This window comes from Typha angustifolia, chromosome 12 (assembly GCF_048772165.1).
Source record: "Typha angustifolia cultivar Huaian chromosome 12, ASM4877216v1, whole genome shotgun sequence".
NCBI classification, from domain to species: Eukaryota; Viridiplantae; Streptophyta; class Magnoliopsida; order Poales; family Typhaceae; genus Typha; species Typha angustifolia.
Window position 1 is genome coordinate 10,348,345 of NC_133250.1, and position 24,562 is coordinate 10,372,906.

Consider the following 24,562-nt stretch of genomic DNA (forward strand, 5'->3'; position numbering starts at 1 on the left):
TATTCCATAAAATATAGAAATCAACGGCAACAAAACCGGAAAGTCGGAAACTACCCGGCGCGTGATGGCTACGGTTGGTGTTCCTAGGGGAGTTTAACACGTGCTATGCACGTGACCGGACGACACAAATGCGCTGATAGAAATTATGATTTGAGCTAAATAATTGTCTCAAATCTTCTACATCTATCAGACAATTATTTATCTTGAAGATTTTCCATTTCCCGAAATCGAAATGATGTAGGCCTTTTATTTAGTTAATATAAATAAATAATTGATAACAATCTTTGCGTGGATAAATTGAAATAATATAAAAAATATTGTGAAGAGCACACAATCCTTGCTAATATCTAAAGGTTGGAGTTGACTCGCGCAAGCTCGATTTGTTATTAATTTTGAATCAATTTTGATGGCTTTATTGTCTAAATGGTTAGGAATGTGAAGTATTCTCATGAAGTAAAAATAAAAGAATTGGTGTGAAAAGCCCAAGACCGGCCCAAATTAACAACAGCCCAGTATTCAAAAATATCTACCATATAAATCCTGCAACTTTCCCACCCCTGTGGAGATACCCAATCTCCCTATCTTCTCCTCCAAGAACGCAGCAGGAGAGAAGACGAGCTCAATTTTCCGCTTTTGTTCGATTACTCGGAGGTGGGTGTCTTCCCACAATGGCGCTTAGGGTTCCCATTTCGTGGTTGAGCTCGTCGCCGCAGCCCGAGAAGCTTTTCCTGTCGGGCCAGCCTCTTAGGACGTCGATTTCAAGTGCCCAAGGTATGAATCAAGCCGATCAAAGACTTCAATTTTAGTCCAGTCTAGTTGTCTAATTCTTATGGGGTTGATAGAATTAAATTTTGAAGTGGTTTAGTGATTACCTGTAGAGAATAGACCACGTTTAGGGTTTAAGGTGATTGGTAAGTTAATGATGGCATCTGTACATAATGCTGGAAATTCCAGTTTGGTTACACGAGTAGGTTAGTATGTGTCAAGATTGATTTTGATTAAGTAGCTTTCTTTGAAGTTTGAATATTGACTTTATTTGGTGTATGATATTAAATTGGTGAATTTCTATCTTTTGAAGCTATTTATTGTCAATCACACTCTCATATGGCTTATAATTTATGCTTTTGGGGCACTCATTTGCCAGATTTCTCACTTGAGTTTTGATTGGGATTCTCGTCATTTATTCTTCTCTCTTAATAAACTATTTCATCTGTCTCTTATATTATGATACTTTTGTTTCCTCAAGGGAAAACACTTCATCAACAGCGCATTCTTATCACATCAAGAAAACTATGGGGCTTGGAGGAGGCCATGCGGATTAGGAGGTAAAGGAACTGTACTAAGACTTTTCTTTTCTTTTCCCGCACACTGTGACTACTTCTTGTTTCAACTTTAGGACGTGTTTTGCTGCTTTTTTATTTTTACTGGTAAAAAATAATTCTTCTGTGCAAAACTTTATTTATCATTCTTCCAACAAGTTCACTTCTCACTGATCCACAATATCTAGATGTATTTCATATTTCTGATGATACACTTGCACCAGTCTCACTTATACAATCTCAAACTTCCGAACATCCTCAGGATCTATGTACCTCAGGTTAATATAGACAAACATCTAAATGAGAAAATTGAGGACTCTAACTAGACTGCAGTGTGACTAGTATATGGTAGACTTAATTGTTAACATCATAAAGGGATATGAGATGATAACCTTGCTGCTAATTTGTTGTTATCCAATGGTTAAATTCCTTGAAGGTCAAGAGAGCTTCAAGGTCCAGGAAAAGTTAAAAAAAGATCTCGATTAAGACGTGGAAAGGTCAACCCACCTCTATCAGTGCCAGATCATATTCTTAGACCCCCATATGTGGGAACAAACCTTTTGCCTGAGATATCTAGTGAATTTCAAGTACACGAAGAAGAGGGCATTACTTGCATGAAAGCTGCCTGTGAGCTTGCTGCACGTGTTTTGGAATATGCGGGAACATTAGTTAGAGTAAGTTTTAATTTGATAGTCTTATTCTCTCTTTTGCATGAGTTTTACAAGGAAATTGTAAGTTTAATTTGATAGTCTCATTGTGTCAGCCATCGGTTACAACAAATGAAATTGATAAAGCAGTCCATGAGATGATCATTGATGCTGGTGCTTATCCTTCTCCACTTGGATACGGTGGATTTCCAAAAAGTGTCTGCACATCAGTGAATGAGTGCATGTGTCATGGAATACCTGATTCTCGCCAATTACAGGTTCAACAAAGGACTAATTCTGTTTCTTTAACACAAATATATTTGATCTTATGCCTCAAAACAAGTAGTTCACAGTTTTCTAAACCTTACCCTTTGTGCAGGATGGAGATATAATAAACATCGATGTAACTGTCTATCTGAATGTATGTGCTACCTTTCTTCTCATGATTTATATTGTTCCATATATTGCACATTTGCTCTTCTTTTACAGCTGGGCTTTACTCACCCGTCAAACACCCAATCTCAAGTTGTTTTTTTCAATAGCATTTCATCATCTGTATGCTAAAGAAATAACAGCAATATGATCTATAAGGACAGTTATCTAATTGGAAGCATGATGAGTGCTATCTTTTATTCAGTATGTCCATTTTTTTAATTTTCATCTTCTCCTCTGTTTAATACAACATACTATCTGCTATATGTAGTGAATGTCACTGTTCCCAGTTTAAGAATAATGAAGGTGAGAATGCTGTGGTAAATAAACTTGTCAAATTACACTAAAAGCTATTGATACTTTCGTTCAATTATAGAGTGATGAAAAGCAAGGTTCCAAAAATCGGTATCGGGATCGGGATCGGCCGTCCGAAAAAACGATACGTATCGGCTGTATCGGCCGTATCGGCTACCTGTATCGGATCGGATTATTTTAATTAAATAAAATTTTAAATATTATTAAAAATGTTAGAGAAATTTCTAAAAATTTAGAAAAAATTATAAGAAAATAAGAAATAATAATTACTCACATATAAAGCCTAAAAAGTAAAAATATCTTTTTCTCCTTCTCTTCTTTTCTATTCATTCTCTCCCACATTCTTTTTTTTATCTTTTTCTCTCTTTCTTTCTCACATTTTTTTTTAATCTTTCCCTCTCCCACACTCTCTCTTCCATTTTCTCTCTCTCATGCCCCATTTTTTTTAATCTTTCCTCTCTCTCTCACTCTCTCTCTTGCTCTTTCCCTCTCTCTCTCCTTTTCTCTCCCTTCCTCTCTCTCCCTCACTCTCTCTCTCCCTCTCTCTCTACTGCTGCTGACAGCAGCAGTTGTCAGCTGTCTGCTGCCTGCTGCAGCCACCTGCAGCAGGCCAGGCTGGATCGGGATCGGCTATAGCCGATCCCGATCCGTTTCGGCCGATCCCACTCGGGATCGGCCGAAACTCAAATCCTTGATGAAAAGCTGATTTAGGCACTACGATCTCATCAAATGAGATATGAAGAAGCCTTTAGTAAAGAGCTTGAAATGTGATGAGATGAAAGAAGAATCATCTAAGAATCCTTGTGGCATTTGTGATGATGTTCTGTAAATGAGAGAGCATATAGCATGCAAGTTAAATATCTTACTTGTTCTTATTCTTGCCATGGCTCTTTTCATGCATTAGACCATTTCTTCTGAATATTGGAATATAGTTAAATTTAGGGAGGCTATGCTCATAACTAGAATTATTAGATGTAATACTTAATGATGGTGTGATGCTCCATTCCTATATTGACATATAAATTTTCTTTCCATTTATGTTTCAGGGTTACCATGGGGACACTTCAAAGACATTTTTTTGTGGAGATGTGGATGAACCTAGTAAGCAACTTGTAAAGGTATCAGTATGTTACTTTACTTCAGGAATAACTATATGTATATGCTTGTTCTATAGTTTATGTTATTAAACTTTGATGTGCAAGATCTTATTTGTTTCTGGCTGGTCAGAACATTTTATTATGGGAACAAGAACTATCATTGTATGGTTTTTCTAACTTTAATTAATTAGTAGTTGTACCTGCTTTGAAGCAATGAGTAGTGGCATTAATATAGGTAGCAAGATTCACATCAGGACAACTTTGAACTGAAGTTTGCTTGTCCAGCTCCAAGATTGGATTAGTTTTTCACCTACTTTAGTTATTTTAAATTTAATGTATCAAATCCTATCAGAAATGAGAAAAGTGGTGCGGTTGGTCCTTGCTTGAATAAAGTAGTTCACATGTTCAAGTCTGTCAGACAACCATTTTGGAGACTCCACTTGAATGACAAATCATTCAAGTTCTATATTTTCTTATTTTATAAAGTTTCTTTTCTATTTTCTTTGTGGGGGGGGGGGGGGGGGGGGGGTCTTGTGCAACTATAGACAGACAGAGCTGTTTGTGAACAGTTGATGCTCATTTATCTTCAAACAAAAAAAATATCACAATACTTATACAAGGCATGACATGTAATCCAATAGCTCTTTTGAGATTCTTTCCGTAACCTTTATGAGGCATGGCATGTAACCAAAGATATGTTGTTTTACACCCTCATGATAGTAAGCCACTTCAAAAGGAGTTCATGATGCTTCAATTTTTGGAACTTCCAATTTATTTTCTTCCGCTATTCCAGGTAACTGAAGAGTGCATGCTGAAGGCTATATCAGTCTGCAAAGATGGTGCTAGCTTTAAGAAGATTGGCAAGAAAATCAGGTAATCATCTCACATAATGTAAATATCAGTTGGAAGTGAAGCAAATGTTAATTTATTGACAGAATCTGAGTAAAAATCTGTACATTTCTCTACTTGAACTTTATTAAATCAGCATATTATAGACTACATGGAACTGAACTTGCATCAATAGCACAATGGAGCATCTTGTCATTTATTCTCTCACAAATGATTGTAGCCAGTGATATCCTTTTACAGTGAGTTTCTTTCTCTAGTAAAACTATGGTAGCATTTATTGATGACATAATACTGCACATTTCTAGTGTGTTACATATATCATTTATAAATGTCTGTGAGTTATATTGATTTGTTTAAATGGATTCAGTGAGCTTGCTGAGAGATATGGTTATGGTGTCGTGGAGCGTTTTGTTGGGCATGGTGTTGGGAGAGTATTTCACTCAGAACCGATTATACTGCATCACCGTAAGTAATCTGCTTCTTTAGTACGTATTTTATCACACGTCAACTTTCTAAAACAGTTCTGGGATCCTGATACGGATCTTGTAATATGGCCCCTTTTCAACATCCATAGCTCCTTTTCAATAACTTCATCTATATTGCATGAAGATAGTAGATACATGGAAATGATGCCCATATATTACTCACCAATTGCTGACAGAGATGATGTGTTTTATAGATTCTTCACGTAAATGGTGTAATGCCTTCCGTGTGTAAATCACATGTAGTGGGGTCCCATAACCTGACTGGCTTCAAGCTTGATCAGGATCAAAGAGTAATCACCAACTCGAGCATATTGATCAATTTATTCAATTGCCACCATCACTTGAGGATATTATTAATGCTCTGGGGATTCATAGCTCACTAATGGACATTGGACAGTAGCCCATTTAAATTTGCATCCGGAACAAGATTTAATCATCATATCCAGTATCCAGGAGGACATGAATCTGTTATTTTCCAACTGCTACGCTAAGATAACCATATTAAGTTTTTTATATCTCGATTCGATCCTTTGCTGATTCTTACAAGTATGACGTGTAACAGGTAATGATCATCCTGGCCGCATGGTTGAAGGTCAAACATTCACTATCGGTATGTGTTTTTCTTTCTTTCTTTCTTTCTTTCATCTTATCTTTATCTTCTTCATGTAAAATTTACAAAAAGAATATTATAGTTATAGTAAACAGTCTCTGAAGTATTTTCTTGATTCTTAACAATGAGTCAAAAAAATTTGCAGAGCCTATTCTTACAATGGGAAGCATTGAATGCATTACATGGGATGATGGTTGGACTTCTCTAACAGCTGATGGCAGCCTTGCCGCTCAATTTGAGCACACAATACTGATTACAAAGACAGGAGCAGAAATTCTCACAAAGTGCTAAGATCAGCAATATGTAAAGTTGGATTACCTTTTTCTTTTCCCCCCCCCCCCCCCCCCCCCCCCCCCTTAATATTGTCGATTTGTAGTTGTGTGCAAGATCGTTTAATTTAAATATCATCTTGGAAAAAATTTTAGTTAATTTTTTTTTGTTGGTGGGGGAGGTGGCGGGATTACGACAGCCGTGAGACAGGAGGCGGGTCGTGAGGGGCAATGGCACGTGTCGTCAAAATATTGGTCTTATTTGCTGTGCGCTGTTTGCTGGGAGGCGGGTAAAGAAGGGCTTATCCATCACCGTCATGCACGTGGCCTGCAAAGCGAAGGCCACTCCTGTGGGGGGGGGGGGGCGGCCGACTCGCCTCCATGGGGCCACGTGCTTGTTCTCATCGCGCACCCCACAAAATGAGGCGGCGGCTCATAAATTATTGGAGGGAAATGTGAAATGTCCTTCCTAACCTCCATTGTTAGAAATATTCTACATCTACTGCCCCTGAAAAGAAATTATCACTTGCTCAACTATACATTTTAAAATTATTTACTAAAATATTATTGTTCTTGCTGAAGTAAATGTAATCGCTCACTAAGAACTCTCAAGCTATATATATATATTTAATATTAAAAAAATAAATAAAAGAAAATAAGGCGGCGAGATCTATAAGGCGGATTCGTAGGGCCCAGCAGGAAGGAGCCGGCAGCAGAGCAACCGACAAGATCTGATGCCGCCCAACTGCTGTACGATGTGGCGACGTGTCCCGTTCAGACGTGGAAGGGGCATCGCCAAACACGTTTGCAGGCTCCACGAGCATAGGGGCTAGACGGTAATTTTATCCCCGTGAGAAAATTTCGATTCCCTGCCGCCTTGGATCACCTACGATGGCGCCGGCGCATTTACATTAGATTTTATGAGTTCTTTTTCATTTACACCCCTCCGATGGACCTTAATTTGTGTTGTGTGTTAACCCATCTAAATTTTGGAAAACTATGCGTGCCAAAAGGACAAAGTTAAGCGTTCACACACTAATTAAGGAATAATCGACTTTAGTGGGTTTACACGGCAATAAGCGATTTATAGTGGTAATAAATGCAAAACGATCCCTAAAATTCACATCAATTTGTGCTGTGCCGTTTTAGACAAGCAATTTGATCTGGAATCAGCTTCAAACAAAACGCCCCCAGAATACAAGCTCTTGACCAAAAGGAAATTAGAATGAGAAATCTAAACAACATAATTGCACAGAAGGCATTGGATTTTTGTTGTTTTTTGTGTTTTTACTAATCCGAGATGAAGAAATTAGTATGATTACACGAGGGATTAACAACACTGAGATGGATCTCTTTCTCCTCTAAGATCTCTCACGAGATTCCTCACTAATCTCAGTGCAAAAAGGTACCAATATTTACACAGCTGCATTTTTTTTTTTTTTTTTTGGTCCTCATAATTTGACGCAAAACCAAAGAACGAAGAAACTTCCAAAATCTTCCATTGATCATAGACCCCACGATCAGATCAAGCCGCCTCCGGCGGAGGTGGGAGGTTGAGATCGATCTCTACCGCAAACCTCTTCGCGGACGGCGCTGGATCCACCACCGACGACGAATCCGAGTCGCTCTGGGCCCCGCAAGACACCATCCGGGCCTCCGGCAACGCCTTCTTCCTCGCGATCGGATCGAAGAACAGGTACGGCTGCGCCATCGCCGCCGCGGCGTACGATAGCCGCACCGCAGGATGGCCTAGCTCGAGATCGAGGAAGGGGACGTGCGGCGCTTGCGCCGGCGGCGCCTCGCGGCTGGAGGACTCGACGGTGCTGCTGCTAGTGCTCCCGGGGCTCACGGCGGAGGCGGGGATGGGGAAGTTGGTCTTCGCCTTGGGGCCACGGAACTGAATCGCGGCGGCGTCGTACGCCCTCGCCGCCGCTTCAGCGGTGTCGAAGGTGCCGAGCCACACACGGCTCTTCTTCCCCGGGTCGCGGATCTCGGCCGCATACCGCCCCCACGGCCTCTTCCGCACGCCGCGGAACCGGATCTCAATTCCGCCGCCTACGGCTGCGCCGCCGCCGCTTCCGCCGCATCTGGACTTGCCTTTTGGAGCCATGGTAAGAATTGCTAGCTCGGATTGGTTCGTTATATCTTCCCTCTCTCTTATGGTTAGGATCAGGTTTGTCAATGGAGAGCTTGAGGTTAAGATGAGAAGAGAGGGAAGGAAAGCGGTGCATATATATAGAGGGAGAGGTGGAGGACCAGGGCTTGAGTCTACGGTCGGTTTGACCGCCACCGCGTAAGTTGGCTTTCCTTGCAAGATATTGATATATGCACCCCCTCTTTTCTTTCGCAGTAAAACGGGGAAATGGATGGATGGATCGAATCCAACAACGCCTTCCAAGTTCCTACTATGTGGTTGAGGTACGTGGATAATTAATTCGTAAACCCACGCCTTGCAATAACCTACACTAAATATCACGCGAGAAGCACTGCAGCCCTGCCGGCCTTAGTATCGTATCGAGACAAAAAAGGAAGTAGAGTGCATGTTAAGAAAAAGCAGGGTGCAGTTATCAGCGTCCACTCGTGGTTCGCCAAATCACGTCTTCATTTTTATTATAATTACTATTATTATTATTTTAACGTCGTATTTCGAAGTACGCGTTAGTGTCCTGCGTGTTTACTTGGGGCGGCGCTCTCTGTCTAGATAACGGCCGTCAATGTTGGTGGGCCGGCGTGTCTACTAATAATAATATGGAAATGTTCAATTCACACCCTGCAATGCACTTTATTACGTTTCACACCTTATCTTTTCACTGGGTTTATTTTAAACCTTACGTTAGTCACTAGATTCTCTCCGATTTAATAAAAATACAAATTTCTCTTTCAAACCTCACTTTCTTTTCTCTTATTTATGTTTCAACCCTACTCTTTTGATCTATGCAAATTACTAATCCCTTAATTTTCTAATTACTATGTAAAACATCTCATTTGCTAATTTTATTGACCGACAATAACTGTGGTCTCCCCCTAACTAAATGATGTAAAATTTGGTAAGCGGCTCCGCTGAAGCTTGAGTACCGAGCCAAACTGAGCCGCTAAAATTAGCTTAAAATTAATATTAAATCGAGCTTGAGTCTGAGCCGATTCACTTAAGCTCGGCTCGATAGGCTCGGTATAAAAGGGACGAGATAAACCTTAAATCCTTGCCTCCTCCGGTTCTCCTCCTCGACTATGATGCGCTGGTGCCACCTCCTCTTTCTTTTTCTTTGGCTTGGCTTAGGCTCTCCATGTCTCGTTTACACCCCTGTTCAGTAAACATGGCCCAAGGTTTTTCTTTTAAATAATAATTAAAAGAAATAGACGTCGAAATAGGATAGGCCAAAAGGGGTGAACTAATAATTAGAATAAGAAAAGGTAGGGGGTTAAATGAAAAGTGCAAGGAAAAACCGGAGATGGAGGAACCTAACACCGATTGACGGGGTGACAGAGTCAGTCACCTAGTTGGCGGCGACCGCGGGGGGGACCACTGTGGTTGTCGGCACCCGTCGTATTCCTCGCCGCGTTGCTCGTTTCCGGGGAACCGCGGTCACCGCGTCTCTGGGCCCCACCCCTTTTGGCCGGCGTCCTTAGTCTGAAGCCTTCCTTCCTCCCCCGAATGACGCGCGCCGCTTTCGACCGCGTTGACACGTGGCACGAGCCTTCCTTCGCAACTTACCTCTCATGGGCCTCAACTAGGCCCAAGGCCCACAAATGACAATATGGCCCATGTTCTCCAATGGTTACTCTTCTACCATTCTTTAAATACTAACATGGAATTAGATACGACAAGCTCAAACTGTACGCATACAATGATATAAAAATTCCATTGAGTACCAAAATTTACATACAAACACAGTATTGTTAGTATTCCTAAGGTAATCACAAGTATTTTAATACTGGACGTACTAAATTTAAGAGTAATATATTGCTCTGAATTTGTTTTACAGAGTTGCCAGGCACGCACTAAAGTATAATTCTTTCTCTGGGCTACAGAGAAATCTACGCACTTTGGATTATATCTTGACCGAAGGCTTTCCATTGTTTACTCATTAGTTGCTGGCCTATTTAATGTTCTTTTGGACTTGTTATATAGCCCACTATGCTTGATCAGCAACTGCCAGACTTGCATAGTCTTTTATTTCTCTCTTTATTAAGAGAAATTTAACTAGCTGAAGAAAAGAATAGTAGAATACTACCACAACAACTTGATTTTATTTTATTTTTTTATTTTCTTACGGCTAAAATTGTATGATATTTTATAAAATTGATTGAAAGTACCTGTTAGTGTAACCAAAAATGCCAATCACCTCTTCACTGTATAAGAGTAAATTAGTAGTCCTTTTGTTTTCTTCTCTGTCTTATGTGATCCATTAATTAATTTGTGAGGGATATCGAAATTAGTAGCCCCTTTGGTAATTTTGGAGTCTTCAATTACTAAAAGAGCAGTAGGTTAAGCTTTCTTAGCCTCTTAACTGTGAAGTTGGCTTCATATCAGAGACATACATAAAATTAAGGGTAGATGGTTTCCCCTCCCCTCCCCTCCCTTTTTATTGAATCATTGTTCATGATGTTAAGCTAATATGATGGAATAGTATACAAGGTGCAGTAAGCATCTGTTAGTTGTCATCACTATTTTCCTCAAGAACCAAACTATAGAGGTCAAAGAAATAAGTATGGAAATGCCATTTAACCTCTTGTATTTTGAGTCAATGGATTAGCATTAGTCAAAAAGAGATAAGTGTGAACCAATTCAAGATGATAAGAGTGAAGCAAATGGTGGAATAAACGTAAAAGGTTTGATAAGGATGACGAGAGAAAGAAGGCAACATCCTTGTCATCCTTTGGAAACCTCAGTTTGCCTTTGGCAGCGGCTGTCTTCACTTCTGTTCATCAGAGCCCAATCGTAGTGTCATCCTCTCAATAATAATAATAATTTTGTGTGAGGGAAAGATTTGAGTATGAGAAGTTAATTTTTTTTTTTTTTTAATCTCAATCCAAAGTTGTAGTCCCTCTTAGATTCAACCAACATGGTTGAAGAAATTTCTACTTTTAGCGTTGGTTATCACTGTAAACACTAGGGAGTTTAGGAGATGGAGATAAATGACGCAATTCGTACTCACAAATAAATATAGATTAAAGTCAATAAATTTGACGAGTCTAATTTGGATGAGGATCTCGTATCACCGGCGAGAATCCTAATCCAAGACCTCCAAGTCTGTCTAAATCTAATGGCGAGACATTTATCCCCCGACGTAAAAGGAACAACAACGTTATTCACAAGCGGCGGGAACAGGACACCCATTGGCCATAGGCCATAGATTTCTCTCAGGTCAACGGACGACGTGCGAAATTTCTTGGAAGGCGCCGGCAAATGAAGGATGACACCATCAGACGATTAGCTTCTAGTGCCTCGCGGGGTCCACAATCCGCGGCTTTCTCCCACCAAACAAAGCTCCATAACCCATCTCCCCCAGCAAAAAATTTCCCCATTTCCTCCTCCTCAGAAATTTTTCTTAGAGCTCAAGGAAAGAGAGATATAGAGGCTAGATTTTTTTTTTTTTTCTATTAGATTGGAAGCTGGTAATGATAGGGGGAATGGAGAGGCAATCGCTGTCGCAGTGCTCTTCTTCGAGTGCCGGCAATACCAGGAAGAGGTCCGAGTTCCTCAACATGATCAAGGTATCGCTCAAATCCAGGTCTTTTTAACCAACTCTTCTGTTTTTACTCAAAACATCTCTAAGATTAATTGTTCGGGTTTTGAGTTTAGGATTCTGATCGCTTCTTTGACCTGAAAAGGTGGCATCATTTTTGAGGATTTTTTGCTCAGCATCTGAAATAGATGAAACCCAAATCAAGAACAGAGGAGAGAGGAAAAAAAAATTTGAACATATTAAGTAGGAGGAAGTCGTGGGAGGAGTATTAACGTTTGATCTTAAAGAGCGATGGTAAGTAGATCTTTCTGAACAGTCTTAAGTTTGTCAATCATTTGCCCAACCAAAAAAAATCTATCGACTATAGCTAAGTCCACTTAGCTGCAAGAGTAGACCTAGCGAGGTTGTGCTGGATAAAGTTTAGCTTATGGTTGAGGATGAAGATATGGTGAAAGAGCTTTAAGGTGAAACATAGGATTTTAAGGATTTGGAATCAGATTTTTATGGATCTAATTTCGGTCAGTTAAAATATAGAATGATGAAGAATTATTGAGGTTTTGCTGATGTGCAGATGTAAGATTTTCACAATATATTGTGATGGGAAATTTCTCAACAGATGGCAATAGGAAAATAATGATTCTACTTCATGCATTTATTATTCAATTCTGGTGAAACAGTTATGTATACAATTAATGAGGAATTCCTTAAGTTGTAAAATTTTAATTTTGGTGTTCTAACCAAAAACTTTAGAAGCTTGTAAAATACCGAAATCATATTTGCGACAATTGAAGTTGTTAAGTCGACCTCCTGAATTCTTTTGCATGCTTGCATCTTTCCTATTATCTGTTTTAACTGATGATAAAATCTTAGTTGAATTGGAGTTTCTGATCTCTTTCTTTGGAATGGTTATGAAGAATGCTGCATGTCTTAATTCATCATCAGCGGATACCGGAAAAGGACGGAGTAAAATGTCAAGTAATAAAGTTACACATGGCTTTCACTTGGTGGAAGGGAAATCAGGTCATGAAATGGAAGACTACCATGTTGCACAGTATAAATACGAAAAAGGTCACGAACTTGGACTGTTTGCTATTTTTGATGGCCATCTGGGAGACAGCGTGCCAAGTTATTTGAGAGATAATCTGTTCACCAACATACTCAACGAAGTAAGTTGCATTTGCCATTTCTTTTTTCTAAGTTTATCTTATTAAACAGGGATTGGTAATTTCCGTAGCGCATCATCACTTCACTCTGTTCTACTCTTCACTCTCTTCTATCTTCTTTCAATGTATCTTCTTTTGTCCTTGTTTGTTGGTTCAATATATTCCTACAAGGCGAGCTTATAAGTTATGAATTTTTGATCGAAGATTCACCTTCTTATGGGTATCAAATAATATAATTGATATATATATTTTTTTCTCCTGTAACTACAACAGCCTTTGTTCTGGGAAGACCCTGCAGAAGCAATAAAAAATGCTTACAGTTCCACAAATAGATATATTCTGGAAAATTCGACACAACTGGGTCCTGGAGGTTCAACAGCAGTTACAGCTATTGTTGTTGATGGAAAAGACTTGTGGATAGCAAATATAGGCGACTCCCGAGCTGTTGTGTGTGAAAGAGGTGCCGCAAATCAACTCACTGTTGACCATGAACCCCACACCGAACGCAAAAGGATAGAAAAGCAAGGTGGTTTTGTGACGACATTTCCTGGTATGTGTTTTCCATTTTATATTATTGTGGAATATGTTAGCTCTCTAAAGCTACTGTTTTAATATATTTCTGTATAATTTCAGGTGATGTCCCTCGTGTAAATGGCCAACTTGCAGTTGCAAGGGCATTTGGCGATCAAAGTCTCAAGGCACATTTAAGTTCAGAACCTGATGTTAGACATGTACCTATAGACACGTCTATAGAGTTTGTCATACTTGCAAGTGATGGATTATGGAAGGTTAGCAGCTTAATTCCTATGACCTTCTATATTGTGTTCGATATAGTTGTTATTTTACCCAGCACTTGGTCCGTTGTTTGGCATCAATTTTCTGAGTACATGCTAGAGAATGCTTTGGACATTCATCTCTATCTATTCCCAAGCCTTCTTCTCTGGCCTTGTATGTTTTCCCACCTATTGAGGTGAGAGATGGGAAGCAGTTATTTTATAACATTTTGCCTGTTGGAAAATATGAGCCGTGATTCTATGAATCAAGTGTTTGCACTTTGTCTATACATGGAATAAATATATGGTAACCAGATAGGCATCAGGTTAAATCTTTGTTCTTAAGGTGATAAATTTTGGTATGTTGGCAAAGACACAGTTCCTCTGATCATGTCTGCTTTAGTTATGCTATCTATTTTCTTCCTTGCTTCTACACTTCCTCTAAAACATTGTGCAAGAAGTTCCATATTTTCGTAAACATACACCGACTGCCTGATAATGGCAAAGGGGATGTAATTAGTTTGTCATTGTATTTTTCATCCAGGTAATGAGAAATCAGGAAGCTGTTGATATTGTGAAAGGCGTCAAAGACCCCCAAGCTGCAGCGAAGCGTTTGACAACAGAGGCATTGGCTAGGAAGAGCAAGGATGATATTTCTTGTATCGTGATCCGTTTCAGATGCTGAAGTGTTCCTCGACGTGCATTAGTTTAGGGAAGAGTATTCCTCATGTAATAATAGGATGTCTTCTTTTGTGCGTATTTATCTATTTTTGACTGTCATGGTGGGCTCTGCATGATGGTGTTTAAGTTATGATTGTCAATGTATTGAACTTGTAACAAAGGCTTACCATTTTCAGTGATGAAGAAGGCGAGCTAGACTTGGAAGAAACATATATGTAGAGGCGTAATGTGGCGTATTTGTGTATATACTTATTGTTCATACATATGATCAGCCAGAGAGTTGAATAAAGAAGCTGCATGATTTGCTATTCATCTTCTTCTCCGTTATCCAGCACCACTTCTTAGTATTTTTGATCCATTTAACTTTTCTATACTGTCAACGCCTGATACGATGTTCTTGCAAATTGTGTGATCAAATTTGCAAAATTGGCACTGCTGATTATTATTATTATTATTATTATTATTATTATTATTATAAATATTTTGATAATTGACGTTTTTTTTTTAACTGAATCAACTGTCATTGTCATTGACTATTAACTAAATCTTGTTGAAGACAAGAATCCTACAAGGAGACTAGATATCTTATTTTCTATGAGCTGAGTTTGAGCCGACTTGATATCTTATTCTGTGTGGGTCAATCTATATGTCTGTGCGACAACACATTGATCACGATCATCCAAAGTGGAATACAAAGGGATTTGCATGATTAGAGTAGGTGCGGTTCATGATTAATGTTCTCGGGGTTGGCGCTGCCGAACTGACTTCATTAGATCGGCCAACAATGAATCCAGTTCTCTAAGCTGAGAGAGAGAGAGAGAGAGAGAGAGAGAGAGAGAGAGAGAGAGAGAGAGAGAGAGAGAGAGAGAGAGAGAGATGGGCCTTAATTGGGCCAGTATGGCGAGTCCTGCAATTCACAAGTCGGCCTGAGATTTTCGAGGATCCATTTTGCCCGTAGGCCGTAGCGGTTGCCAAGATTGACTTTTTAAATGGTCAAATGTACACCCCCTTCTGTTCTAATTCGTTCCTTTTGGGCGACCCGAAGCAGGCAATGAATCTTTCGCCGCGTTAAGCTAAAGGATATCGACTGTATGATTTGCAATCTCTGCTCGTTCATCTATCCTCCAATTCATTAATTAGTTCTTCTTTCAATCTCTTTTTCTTATTCTTTTGTAAGTTTTATTTTGTGCTTCACCTCTTTGATATATTTCCTCAGTTAGGTTATTTTGATCATTATGCAAGAATTGTATTTGGACTCGTGAATGAAGAAAACTTTTATTGGATCTAAGAGTTTGTGCAGTTATTTCTGCGGTTGCTACTCGCAATTTGTTCAAAGTCCAAATATTTATGATTATACATGACCCAGTAATGAGAAATTTTATCACTCGGATAGAACAATGGTCATTAGATCGATATAACAAAAAATGAGTGATCTTAGACATTTTTTTGGGTATTCGCAGATGGGAGATGGATCTAGTTATACAGTGGATGAAGCACTCATGTCTTTGGGATTTGGTAACTTCCAAGTCTTTGTGCTCGCATATGCTGGGATGGGTTGGGTTGCAGAAGCAATGGAAATGATGCTTCTTTCATTCATAGGACCATCATTGCAATTACAGTGGGAGCTTTCTTCTCACCAAGAGAGTATGATCACAAGTGTTGTTTTTGTTGGGATGCTATTAGGTGCTTATACTTGGGGAATTGTTTCAGACAACTACGGAAGGAGGCAGGTCCATTTTTGGCATTTTATTATTATACTGCATTACATACATTGTTGGTGTGTGTGCGATATATATTACCTGTAGGATATATGCGCAATGTTTATTGTTTTGCACCTCAATTGGGAAATTTCATACTAGATTCATGTATCTTGTGTCTTTTAATTCCAGGAAGGGGTTTCTTTTCACAGCCCTTATAACTAGTGGAGCTGGTCTCTTAAGTTCAATTGCTCCCAATTACATATGTTTGATTTTTCTAAGATTTGTGGTTGGTATTGGGTTGGGAGGAGGACCTGTGCTTTCGTCTTGGTTTTTGGAGTTCATTCCTGCTACAAATCGGGGGACTTGGATGGTGATATTTTCAGCCTTTTGGACTATTGGCACTATCATGGAAGCTTCCCTTGCATGGGTATGACTTTCTGCCCCAACTCCAATTTCTATAGGAGATAAGCTTTTGAAAGTCAATCTCACTGCATTATGTTTTGGCATCATGGTTAGTGTTATGTTAGTTCATTTCCATTCTCTTCAATGTAACAGAACCAGTACATTCTCAAAAATGCTCTCTCTACATTATGTAGCATCGAGGCCTGGTTTGTCATCAAAAAAAAAAAAAAAAGTATCTAATCTTTCACCAACATTTTTTGCAGGCTGTTATGCCTAAATTTGGCTGGAGATGGTTGCTAGTTTTGTCTGCTTTACCTTCTTTTCTTCTGCTCCTGTTCTATTCTGTCACACCTGAGTCACCAAGATACCTATGCATGAAGGGAAGAATAAATGATGCAATGGATATTTTGGAAAGGATGGCCAGAGTAAATCATGTAACGCTCCCCTCCGGCAAGCTTGTTTCTGATTACAAAATTGAGTTTGATGAAGTTTCTGATTCTTGTGAATCCGCACATTTGGTTTCTATGAAGCACAATAGCATCGATGATGATGTAGATTCTAAAACTGGAGGCATCAAGGCTATTTTAAGGCTTTTAACACCGAACTTATTCAGATCAACTCTTCTTCTTTGGGTGGTTTTCTTTGGAAATGCATTTTCATATTATGGTATTGTTTTACTGACTACTGAGTTAAGTAATGGACATAGCACATGTGCATCAAAAGAGATGCAACCAAGCCACTCCAATGACGTTAGCTTATACAAAGATGTGTTTATCTCCACCTTTGCAGGTGTGTTATGAAACCTAGACACATTCTCCCCAGAAAAGAAAAATTAATAAGTATATGCAGTTTCTGTGTTTCTAAATTTTCTATTCTTGTTTGTGTAACCAGAGGTTCCAGGGCTTCTTCTATCAGCTGTAACTGTGGATAGGATTGGTCGGAAACTTTCGATGTCTTCCATGCTTTTCATTAGTTGCATTTGCTTAATTCCATTGGTATTTCATCAGACAGCAGCATTAACAACAGCTTTCCTGTTTGGAGCTCGAGTTTGCATCTCAGCAAGCTTCAATGTTGTATACATATATGCTCCAGAGGTTAGCAAAGAAATTCAGTCATTCAGATATTGATACTGTTGTTTATTTTTGCTTGTTTAAATGTAAAAGAGTAGCTTTTAAATAGGTGGTTATGGTAGTAGATAAAAGTTAACATGAAAAACTGAATTAAGAGTATTTATACATTAAGACATAATGTTTTATGTGCTGATCATTTTACATTTCAGAACAGTTACAATGAAAATTTTCTAGTACAATTATCCTATTCACTTTTCTGTGGAAACTGACTGTTTGCTTAGCTACACTTTCATATCTCTATTGTGATCAACATACATCCTTTTGCCTGCAATGTATTTTCTCTGGCTTGTATATCTCATGCCTCTTTTAGGCTCTATTAATGATGCAGAATTTAAGTTAGCTACCCTGTTCAATTTTTTTAAGTTTGTCATTTAGTAGGATCTTTTAAGACAGGATTCAGTTTTATAATTAATTTTTTCTTGAATGAACCCCAAAAATAGGTGATAGATGTGAGAATCATGTGGATCCTAACCTTTCAAGATTTTAAGTTCTTTCCAAGGTTGTGTCTACACGAGGTCAACAAACCCTGTCATGTGGCATAATTTTTCTGATTTTGACCTCTCTTTTTACACTTGCTGACTAGTAGGCACTGGGCAGGACATGATTTTAATAGAATAGAGAGAAGGGAAAAAGAAAAAGGATTCCATGTGTGCAAAAGTTCTTTAATTTCTGCGAGCTTATAAGTTTGACTACATCTTGTTGCAAAGGTGGTAATGCACATCCCTTAGTTCTAATCTACCTCTTAAATTCTTTGTTTTCTTTTTCTCTTTATCAGATATACCCTACATCAGTAAGAACAACTGGTATTGGTGTTGCAAGCTCAGTTGGGAGAATTGGTGGAATCCTATGCCCACTTGTGGCTGTTGGTTTGGTACATGGTTGTCATCAGATGAGCGCAGTACTTGTATTTGAACTTGTACTATTCATTTCCGGGATGGCTGTCTTGTTCTTCCCTTTCGAAACAAGCGGGCGTAGATTGACTGACACTGTAATCGAGTTGAACTAAAAGAAACTTAGGTAACATCATTTACTCTGCTCTGTGATTTACATATTATTATTGTTTTTCTAACCTCGTTGAGCATTTCAAATATGGAACAGCGAATGGTTAGTCATATTCATTGTGACAACAATATTGCTTACTTTTCTGATTTCTGTAGTCTTTCCTAACCCTTGCAGTGTTTGCAACTCATGATATTAAATTATTTCCTTCCAGGTATAGAGCCATGTAATATAGTACGCGTTCCTTATTCACCAGAGAAAATACTACAGCCACGAAGATTTTGTGAGTATACTCTGCAGTCAATTATGACATGCAGAATTCCAAAGGTGTATTACATTACAGGAGCATTTCACATTACAGCAAGATTTGTTAATCAAAAATCTCGGCAACCGAGGCAGGTTACACATACTCTCTTCTACACTGTTTGTGTAGCGAGTATACAATCACAATGTTAGGCATATGTTGCACTTAAATCGCAATCAGTCATTTGTGTGTCAGGTATAAACTTTCATCTTCTTTTATGCTGCTTGTGGGCACACACAAGACTTTTTTCCTGCAATTTGCAGCCAAATCCTAGTGAAATTCTTGGATGCATTATTGAATCTCGAATCTCGTCTGTTGATGCTCTGCAAGTAGATAGCTTTAGAACATACTCGACATCCCTGAGCTAAAGCAGAGAAACTGATAATTGAATGACTCCACAAGAATGCTCCTTCTACTGATAGAAGTTGACTTTCTTTAATAGTCTGTCAGAAAAGTGAAAATAGCATCGCATACCAAGATAGAAAAGATCTTCCAGTCACCCTCTTGGGATCGCGTAATAACATGGCACACAAGTGATTAGTCTCAAAGGAACATCTTAATACATGCTGGAAATACAAACATGTTATGATACATCATAATTAAGTCCAAAACAAGCATAGTTTGCAGCCACAACAGCACTGACGAACCCAAGATGCTTCTACCGTGATTTATCATTCCAAGCAAACTCCATGGAAGAAGACATGGCATACCTGCAGAAGAAAGGGAAACAGTTGGATTGTCAAATCATGAAGAACAAAAGGATGGATACCACCTAAAGATACAAAACTTTCGCCCTTATAGAGTTACTAGCAACTGTGCCTAATTTGAAGCATATAATACTAGAAAACAACAATCTCTTGTTCGCTATATAAATTCTTAATCCTCCATTCAGCTCCATGTTGAGCCAGGTCCAAATAAGCATTGCTGGAAAAAATTTGAAATCTGCATATCTAAGGTAATCTTATAGAGCATTTGATTGCTTTCAGTATTTAACCTATCTGCCAGCAAGGTTTTCATGATTTCAAGTTTAACAAGCCCCAACGACCAATGAATTATGTCAAAATAAGTTCACGTGATCAAAGAGTTCTAATTCAACCCCTTCCCCATGCTATTGTAGAGGTGGAGGTACATGACGCTTACCATTTAAGAGATGTCCACAGCCTCATCGTCGTGAGTGTCTGCCTTCTTCAGAATAATGATGATCATATCTGTCCCTCCTAGAATGATGCCGTGAGTCTTCATATCGGGCCCTTTTAGAATCATACCTTTCTTCATCTATGCTGCGCTTTCTGCTCCTATCCTCATCCTCGATGAAGTAATTTTTCGACGACCGTGTGCCTCCATTCTTTGGAAGGTCATCTCTTTGATCCTCCCGACTTCCACGAATATATTCCCTATTTCCTCTGCTTTCCTTCTCCTTCCTCTTGTCCTCTATTGAATCATCGGTTCTGAACTTGGAACTTTTCACATTGGCAGCAAGGTCATCACCCTCGACTTTTCTCTTTTCCCTTCCATCTTGTCTTCCATAAACATCAGCATCCTTACTTTCTTGTCTTCCTTCAACCCAGCTACTTCTCTCAAATTTCCTTCCGGTGTCTGAGATTTCTCTCTTTCTAGTTTCATTATCATAAGCACTTCTAGTTATCCGATCATCCTCCTCTCTTTCAGTCTTACGACGAGAGCTATGTTCTACTGAAGCAGAAATGTGCTGTTTGTCATTCTTCTCAGAACTTGTACGAAAAACACCTTTGTCTAACTTCCTTCTCTCGTGTTTCTCTTTATTGTTCATGATGCTAAGATCAGAATCTGTGTCACTACTACTAAAAGCAGAGCTCTGGCTTTCACTGTCATCACTCGCTGATTCTTGCTTATTTCCAGAGCTTCGGTGCATGACAGCATGTTTGCGGTTATCTTCCTCACCACTATTAGTATCAGAGCTCTCATGATCTGTATCATTCCGCCTCTTCTTTTCTATGTTACGTTCCTCATTCTCTTTAGTAACTCCCCTTGATTTGGAATGATCACTCAACTTTTTGTCTGTGTTTCTCTTCTCCTTGTTGGAGTCAGATTCGTAGTTTGCATGCCTTTTGCTTGGTTTGGTATGACTTCTTCTTTTGTCCTTTCTATCACCAATGTCATAATCTGAGTCCTCAGAATCACGTCTTTTGCTGCTTTCCTTATCTTTTTTAAGATCAATGGCATTTTTCTTTTGTCTGTCAGTTTCCAAATACTTTGCTTCCTCCTTTCTCTTGTGCTTGCCAAGTTTCTCCTTTCCATTGTCTTCATCATTTTCAGAATTGTCACTACCATCCCTTCTAGTAGATTTCTTGTACCTGACTGAGCGGTCCTTCTCCCTATCAGATTCAGAATCATTGTCGGTCTCACTACCATGCCTTCTTGTAGACTTGCGAGACTTCTTATACTTAACAGAATGTTCCTCATCACTATTGGATTTGGAATCATTTCTCTTGCTTCTGCTGACTCTGCTACGTTTCCCAATCTGTTTCCTATTTCTCCTTTCATTATCAGTTCCAGAGTCTGAATCCTCTGAATCATGCCTTCTACTTTTTGCCTTTTGCCTCACAACTGATCTTTTAGTCTTCTGAGCATAGCTATCTGAATCTGAATCAGTGCCATGTCTCTGGTGCTTTTTGAGATACTTGTGTTCTCTTCTCTTGTCTTCCCTGTCAGAATCACTATCTGACTCTGAATCACTAGTTTCCTGATTTTTACCATTTCTTTCCTGCTTTTCAGATGTCTTTTTTAGGTGCTTGCTACTCTTGATCTCCAAATCATCTTTAGAATCACGCCCATGAGAACTCTTTCCCTTTCCCCTATCTTTTCCACCAACATATTTTCTACTGCTATCACTGTCAGAATCATTACCACCTTTGCCCTTTTTAACATCATCGCCATGATGTTTTGGCTCATCATTTCTGAATTTTTTGCCTCCCTCATCTTTCCTTCCCCTTTCTTCTACATTCTTTGAAACTTTAGTATGCAGGTCTAGGCCTCCCTTATTCTTGGCATCCCGATGTTCATTATCATACTTCTCTAGCTTCTCATCAGAATCCATCAGATCTTCATTTTGATTCTTATGTTTCTCATCTACCAGTTCTCCAGATTCAACATCACTTTCTTCTTCCTCTTGCTTTTTCTCTTGATGTTCAATTGTAGAAACTTCATTCACATCTTTTATCCCAAGGGCTGCTCTCAAGGTCTCCAGTTGTTTCTCCTTCCGTGCAGCAATGTGATGGCTTTGCGTGCCAAAAAACCTGAAATCTAAAAATATAAGTGACGCCAACTAACCATAACTATACAAATATATTTTATAACCACGGCACAACATCAGATGCATATTTTAGTTTGCCCCTCTAATGAACCAATCAATAAGTTACCATAACGAGCATTCAAAAACTCAGGACAAGATTCCAACAAGCATTCTGATAAGCATTTAATAAGAAAAATGCCTTCCGCTCTACCAACTACTAGGCTCCACTTAAGTTCCACTTACTTGGCTGCCTACTATCTCGTATGTGGAAATTGAAACAGAAGTAATGCTTCATTTCTTTTACAAGCTGAGTCACTGAATAACTAGCAAACTACCACGCGCTATTAATACTCTTCAAGCATACCAACATATAAACATCTGTCTCTCACATGTTCGTGTTGAAACATTTATCATGCACTGTTCTCATGCAGATTATGCTGCAACATATAGCCTAAATCCTTTCTCCAGTTTAAACTGGAGCTCTGCAATTGATTCAGCCTATCTAATACATACTTAGCAACACCCGCAACAGAAGACTAATTTAACCCTTGTCAGCATTATGACTATATCACACAAAAAGCACTTCAAGTGCAAGAAGACAATTATAGTCATAAATTAGTCCCTAGAAACTTGACCAGGCCAACTAGAAATCACCCAAAGCTTATACTATCAGAGCCATTTCACTGCAATTAAATTCTAGTGGAACTTCACCCATTAACTCTTAAACTCATAAAACGCATATCATATAAAAGCTGAGAAGAGATTCTTTATTGCTTTTATTCAAATGATTCTGCACACCACCGAAATATTCATCAAAACGTTTTAATATACCTTAATCCAACAAGGACATAGCTAAAGATCTACTCTTGCTAACAAAAGATTGAGTTCAGTAAAAACATATTATGACAATTTTCAAGTCAAGAGACTTCTTTAAAACAAATTCTTTAATCCTACACAGTTTCATCTTCCAAATTATGACAATCCATAAGAGAAACACGAAATTTTCCAAGAAGTTATCAAGAACTCAACTTTACAAACAAGAAAGCGGTAGAAAGACAGCCAGAAGAGACGTGAGCGAGCAAAACCTCTTATTGGCGGAACCACGCGATTCGTCTGCCCCGCTTCTATCCGCCCCGGCAGATGAGGCAGCTGCTTCGGCCTCGAGCGCTTTCCTCGCCTCATCGACCTTCTCGGCGATCTCGGTCTCGGTGTACCCTTGGTCCTCGAGGGTTTCTTGGAGGACGAGCAGCCGGAGCTCGATCTGGCGCTTCCGGTCATGCTCGAGTATGTCCTTGTTGGGTTTCCGCGACGCCATCTCGCCGGCGCCGGATCCGGCCGAGGCGCCGCCGCCGAACTTGCTGGGGCCAGGACGTGGCTTGACGAAGAACTTATTGGTCTGGATGTATCCATTGGTGCCCGATCCCCTGGGCGTCTGCAGCCCGATTCCGTTGTACATCGCTTCCGGTTCTCGGATCTCCTCTTCTCCGATCGAAGAAACCCTAGTAGGAGACCGAGACGATTAGAGAAATCGATATATTGGAGAACTAATAAAACTAGAGATATCTTTTTTATATAGATACAATGGATGCTCGTGGATCGGGCCAGGCTAAACCAGTCACAGGCCGGGCCTAGACCGGTCCAAATAAACCGATCTCGGACCGTTCTAGGGTGTGGCCTAGTCCAGTCCAGACCCCGTCAAGTTACATAATTGCCCTTAAAAAACTTCTTAAATATCACAATTGCCGCTAAATTCTAATATTAGATTATTTTTATTTTTATTTTTATTTTTTGGGCTTTGAGCATGCTTGTACTCAGTGTATTCACCCCTCTAAATACCTACTGGCTTTTGGCACTTAATATTTACTTCTCAAAACATAGATATTATATATATATATATATATCCTCCCAGTTATTTTTCAATTGAATTTTTTATAACAAGCTTGATAACATTAATATTTTTCAAATATATATATATATATATATATATATATTATTATTTTAATGAGAATTGGCCCTTATGTCTGTCATTATTTACATATTGGTTGGTTGGTTGTTGCCATCCACATAAATTTGTTCATCCATATGCAATGCATGCTTTAATTCTCGATAATGGATGATAAAGACACCACCAAAATGACGAGCTTCAATTATTTCTATTAAAAAAAAAGTAAAACGTGGCTGGCTTCAATTAACTACTAGTGTAGAATTTTAGATAGAGATAAGAGTTAGCTTATGCTTTAATTATTATCATTTTTGGTGCTTCCCAAATATCTCTAATTATTTTATCAAAAGTTTAGTATAGACGCCCTACAATTTCTCTTTATTATTATTCACGTCCTATTATATAAATATTTATAATTTAAACCTTGTATTGTTGTGTTCTTCAAAACACCGTTAGTTTTTTTTTAATAAAATGATTAACGTATAGA

General features: G+C 39.0%; 5 protein-coding genes across 7 annotated transcripts; 3 read left to right on the top strand and 2 right to left on the bottom strand.

The window, feature by feature from the left end:
* Window positions 1-573: 573 nt before the first annotated feature.
* On the top strand, window positions 574-7,529 carry LOC140772491 (methionine aminopeptidase 1B, chloroplastic-like). The gene is made up of 10 exons (XM_073114586.1): window positions 574-771; window positions 1,247-1,325; window positions 1,756-1,993; window positions 2,083-2,244; window positions 2,346-2,387; window positions 3,760-3,831; window positions 4,604-4,683; window positions 5,027-5,124; window positions 5,707-5,754; window positions 5,900-7,529. The coding sequence occupies exons 1-10, from the start codon at window positions 669-671 to the stop codon at window positions 6,043-6,045; spliced, it is 1,068 nt and encodes a 355-aa protein (XP_072970687.1). The 5' UTR covers window positions 574-668; the 3' UTR covers window positions 6,046-7,529.
* Window positions 7,290-8,229, bottom strand: LOC140772492 (ethylene-responsive transcription factor 4-like). Its single transcript, XM_073114587.1, has one exon. The coding sequence runs from the start codon at window positions 8,131-8,133 to the stop codon at window positions 7,549-7,551; it is 585 nt and encodes a 194-aa protein (XP_072970688.1). The 5' UTR covers window positions 8,134-8,229; the 3' UTR covers window positions 7,290-7,548.
* A 3,223-nt stretch (window positions 8,230-11,452) lies between these two features.
* Window positions 11,453-14,637, top strand: LOC140772377 (probable protein phosphatase 2C 44). Of its 2 annotated transcripts, XM_073114429.1 has the most exons (6): window positions 11,453-11,738; window positions 11,827-12,004; window positions 12,625-12,876; window positions 13,147-13,423; window positions 13,507-13,661; window positions 14,191-14,637. In XM_073114429.1, the coding sequence occupies exons 2-6, from the start codon at window positions 12,002-12,004 to the stop codon at window positions 14,329-14,331; spliced, it is 828 nt and encodes a 275-aa protein (XP_072970530.1). In that variant the 5' UTR covers window positions 11,453-11,738; window positions 11,827-12,001; the 3' UTR covers window positions 14,332-14,637. The 2 variants fall into 2 exon arrangements, with proteins under 2 accessions (XP_072970530.1, XP_072970529.1); XM_073114428.1 differs by lacking the exon at window positions 11,827-12,004 and having other exon boundaries at window positions 11,455-11,738.
* A 557-nt stretch (window positions 14,638-15,194) lies between these two features.
* Window positions 15,195-19,210, top strand: LOC140772529 (organic cation/carnitine transporter 7-like). Of its 2 annotated transcripts, none has more exons than XM_073114645.1 (7): window positions 15,195-15,499; window positions 15,788-16,057; window positions 16,221-16,454; window positions 16,693-17,218; window positions 17,321-17,523; window positions 18,335-18,576; window positions 18,773-19,210. In XM_073114645.1, the coding sequence occupies exons 2-6, from the start codon at window positions 15,788-15,790 to the stop codon at window positions 18,563-18,565; spliced, it is 1,464 nt and encodes a 487-aa protein (XP_072970746.1). In that variant the 5' UTR covers window positions 15,195-15,499; the 3' UTR covers window positions 18,566-18,576; window positions 18,773-19,210. The 2 variants fall into 2 exon arrangements, with proteins under 2 accessions (XP_072970746.1, XP_072970745.1); XM_073114644.1 differs by having other exon boundaries at window positions 15,197-15,416.
* Window positions 19,211-19,352: 142 nt separating this feature from the next.
* LOC140772528 (uncharacterized) lies at window positions 19,353-23,660 on the bottom strand. Its single transcript, XM_073114643.1, has 3 exons — window positions 23,219-23,660; window positions 20,003-22,137; window positions 19,353-19,572 (listed from the first exon to the last, which is right to left on the bottom strand). Exons 1-2 carry the CDS (start codon window positions 23,587-23,589, stop codon window positions 20,025-20,027), a joined length of 2,484 nt encoding a protein of 827 aa, XP_072970744.1. The 5' UTR covers window positions 23,590-23,660; the 3' UTR covers window positions 19,353-19,572; window positions 20,003-20,024.
* Between the last annotated feature and the right edge of the window lie 902 nt (window positions 23,661-24,562).

Excerpts from the sequence above, each read along its gene's own strand:
- LOC140772492 (XM_073114587.1), bottom strand. The coding sequence starts at position 8,133 with ATGGCTCCAAAAGGCAAGTCCAGATGCGGCGGAAGCGGCGGCGGCGCA.
- LOC140772528 (XM_073114643.1), bottom strand. The coding sequence starts at position 23,589 with ATGTACAACGGAATCGGGCTGCAGACGCCCAGGGGATCGGGCACCAAT. Across the intron at positions 22,138-23,218 it reads CGTGGTTCCGCCAATAAGAG|GTTTTTTGGCACGCAAAGCC; the intron begins GTTTTGCTCGCT and ends TTTAGATTTCAG.
- LOC140772377 (XM_073114428.1), top strand. The coding sequence starts at position 11,643 with ATGATAGGGGGAATGGAGAGGCAATCGCTGTCGCAGTGCTCTTCTTCG. Across the intron at positions 13,424-13,506 it reads TTTTGTGACGACATTTCCTG|GTGATGTCCCTCGTGTAAAT; the intron begins GTATGTGTTTTC and ends GTATAATTTCAG. Across the intron at positions 13,662-14,190 it reads CAAGTGATGGATTATGGAAG|GTAATGAGAAATCAGGAAGC; the intron begins GTTAGCAGCTTA and ends TTTTTCATCCAG.
- LOC140772529 (XM_073114645.1), top strand. The coding sequence starts at position 15,788 with ATGGGAGATGGATCTAGTTATACAGTGGATGAAGCACTCATGTCTTTG. Across the intron at positions 16,455-16,692 it reads TGGAAGCTTCCCTTGCATGG|GCTGTTATGCCTAAATTTGG; the intron begins GTATGACTTTCT and ends CATTTTTTGCAG. Across the intron at positions 17,219-17,320 it reads GTTTATCTCCACCTTTGCAG|AGGTTCCAGGGCTTCTTCTA; the intron begins GTGTGTTATGAA and ends TTGTGTAACCAG.
- LOC140772491 (XM_073114586.1), top strand. The coding sequence starts at position 669 with ATGGCGCTTAGGGTTCCCATTTCGTGGTTGAGCTCGTCGCCGCAGCCC. Across the intron at positions 772-1,246 it reads GTCGATTTCAAGTGCCCAAG|GGAAAACACTTCATCAACAG; the intron begins GTATGAATCAAG and ends TGTTTCCTCAAG. Across the intron at positions 5,125-5,706 it reads ACCGATTATACTGCATCACC|GTAATGATCATCCTGGCCGC; the intron begins GTAAGTAATCTG and ends GACGTGTAACAG.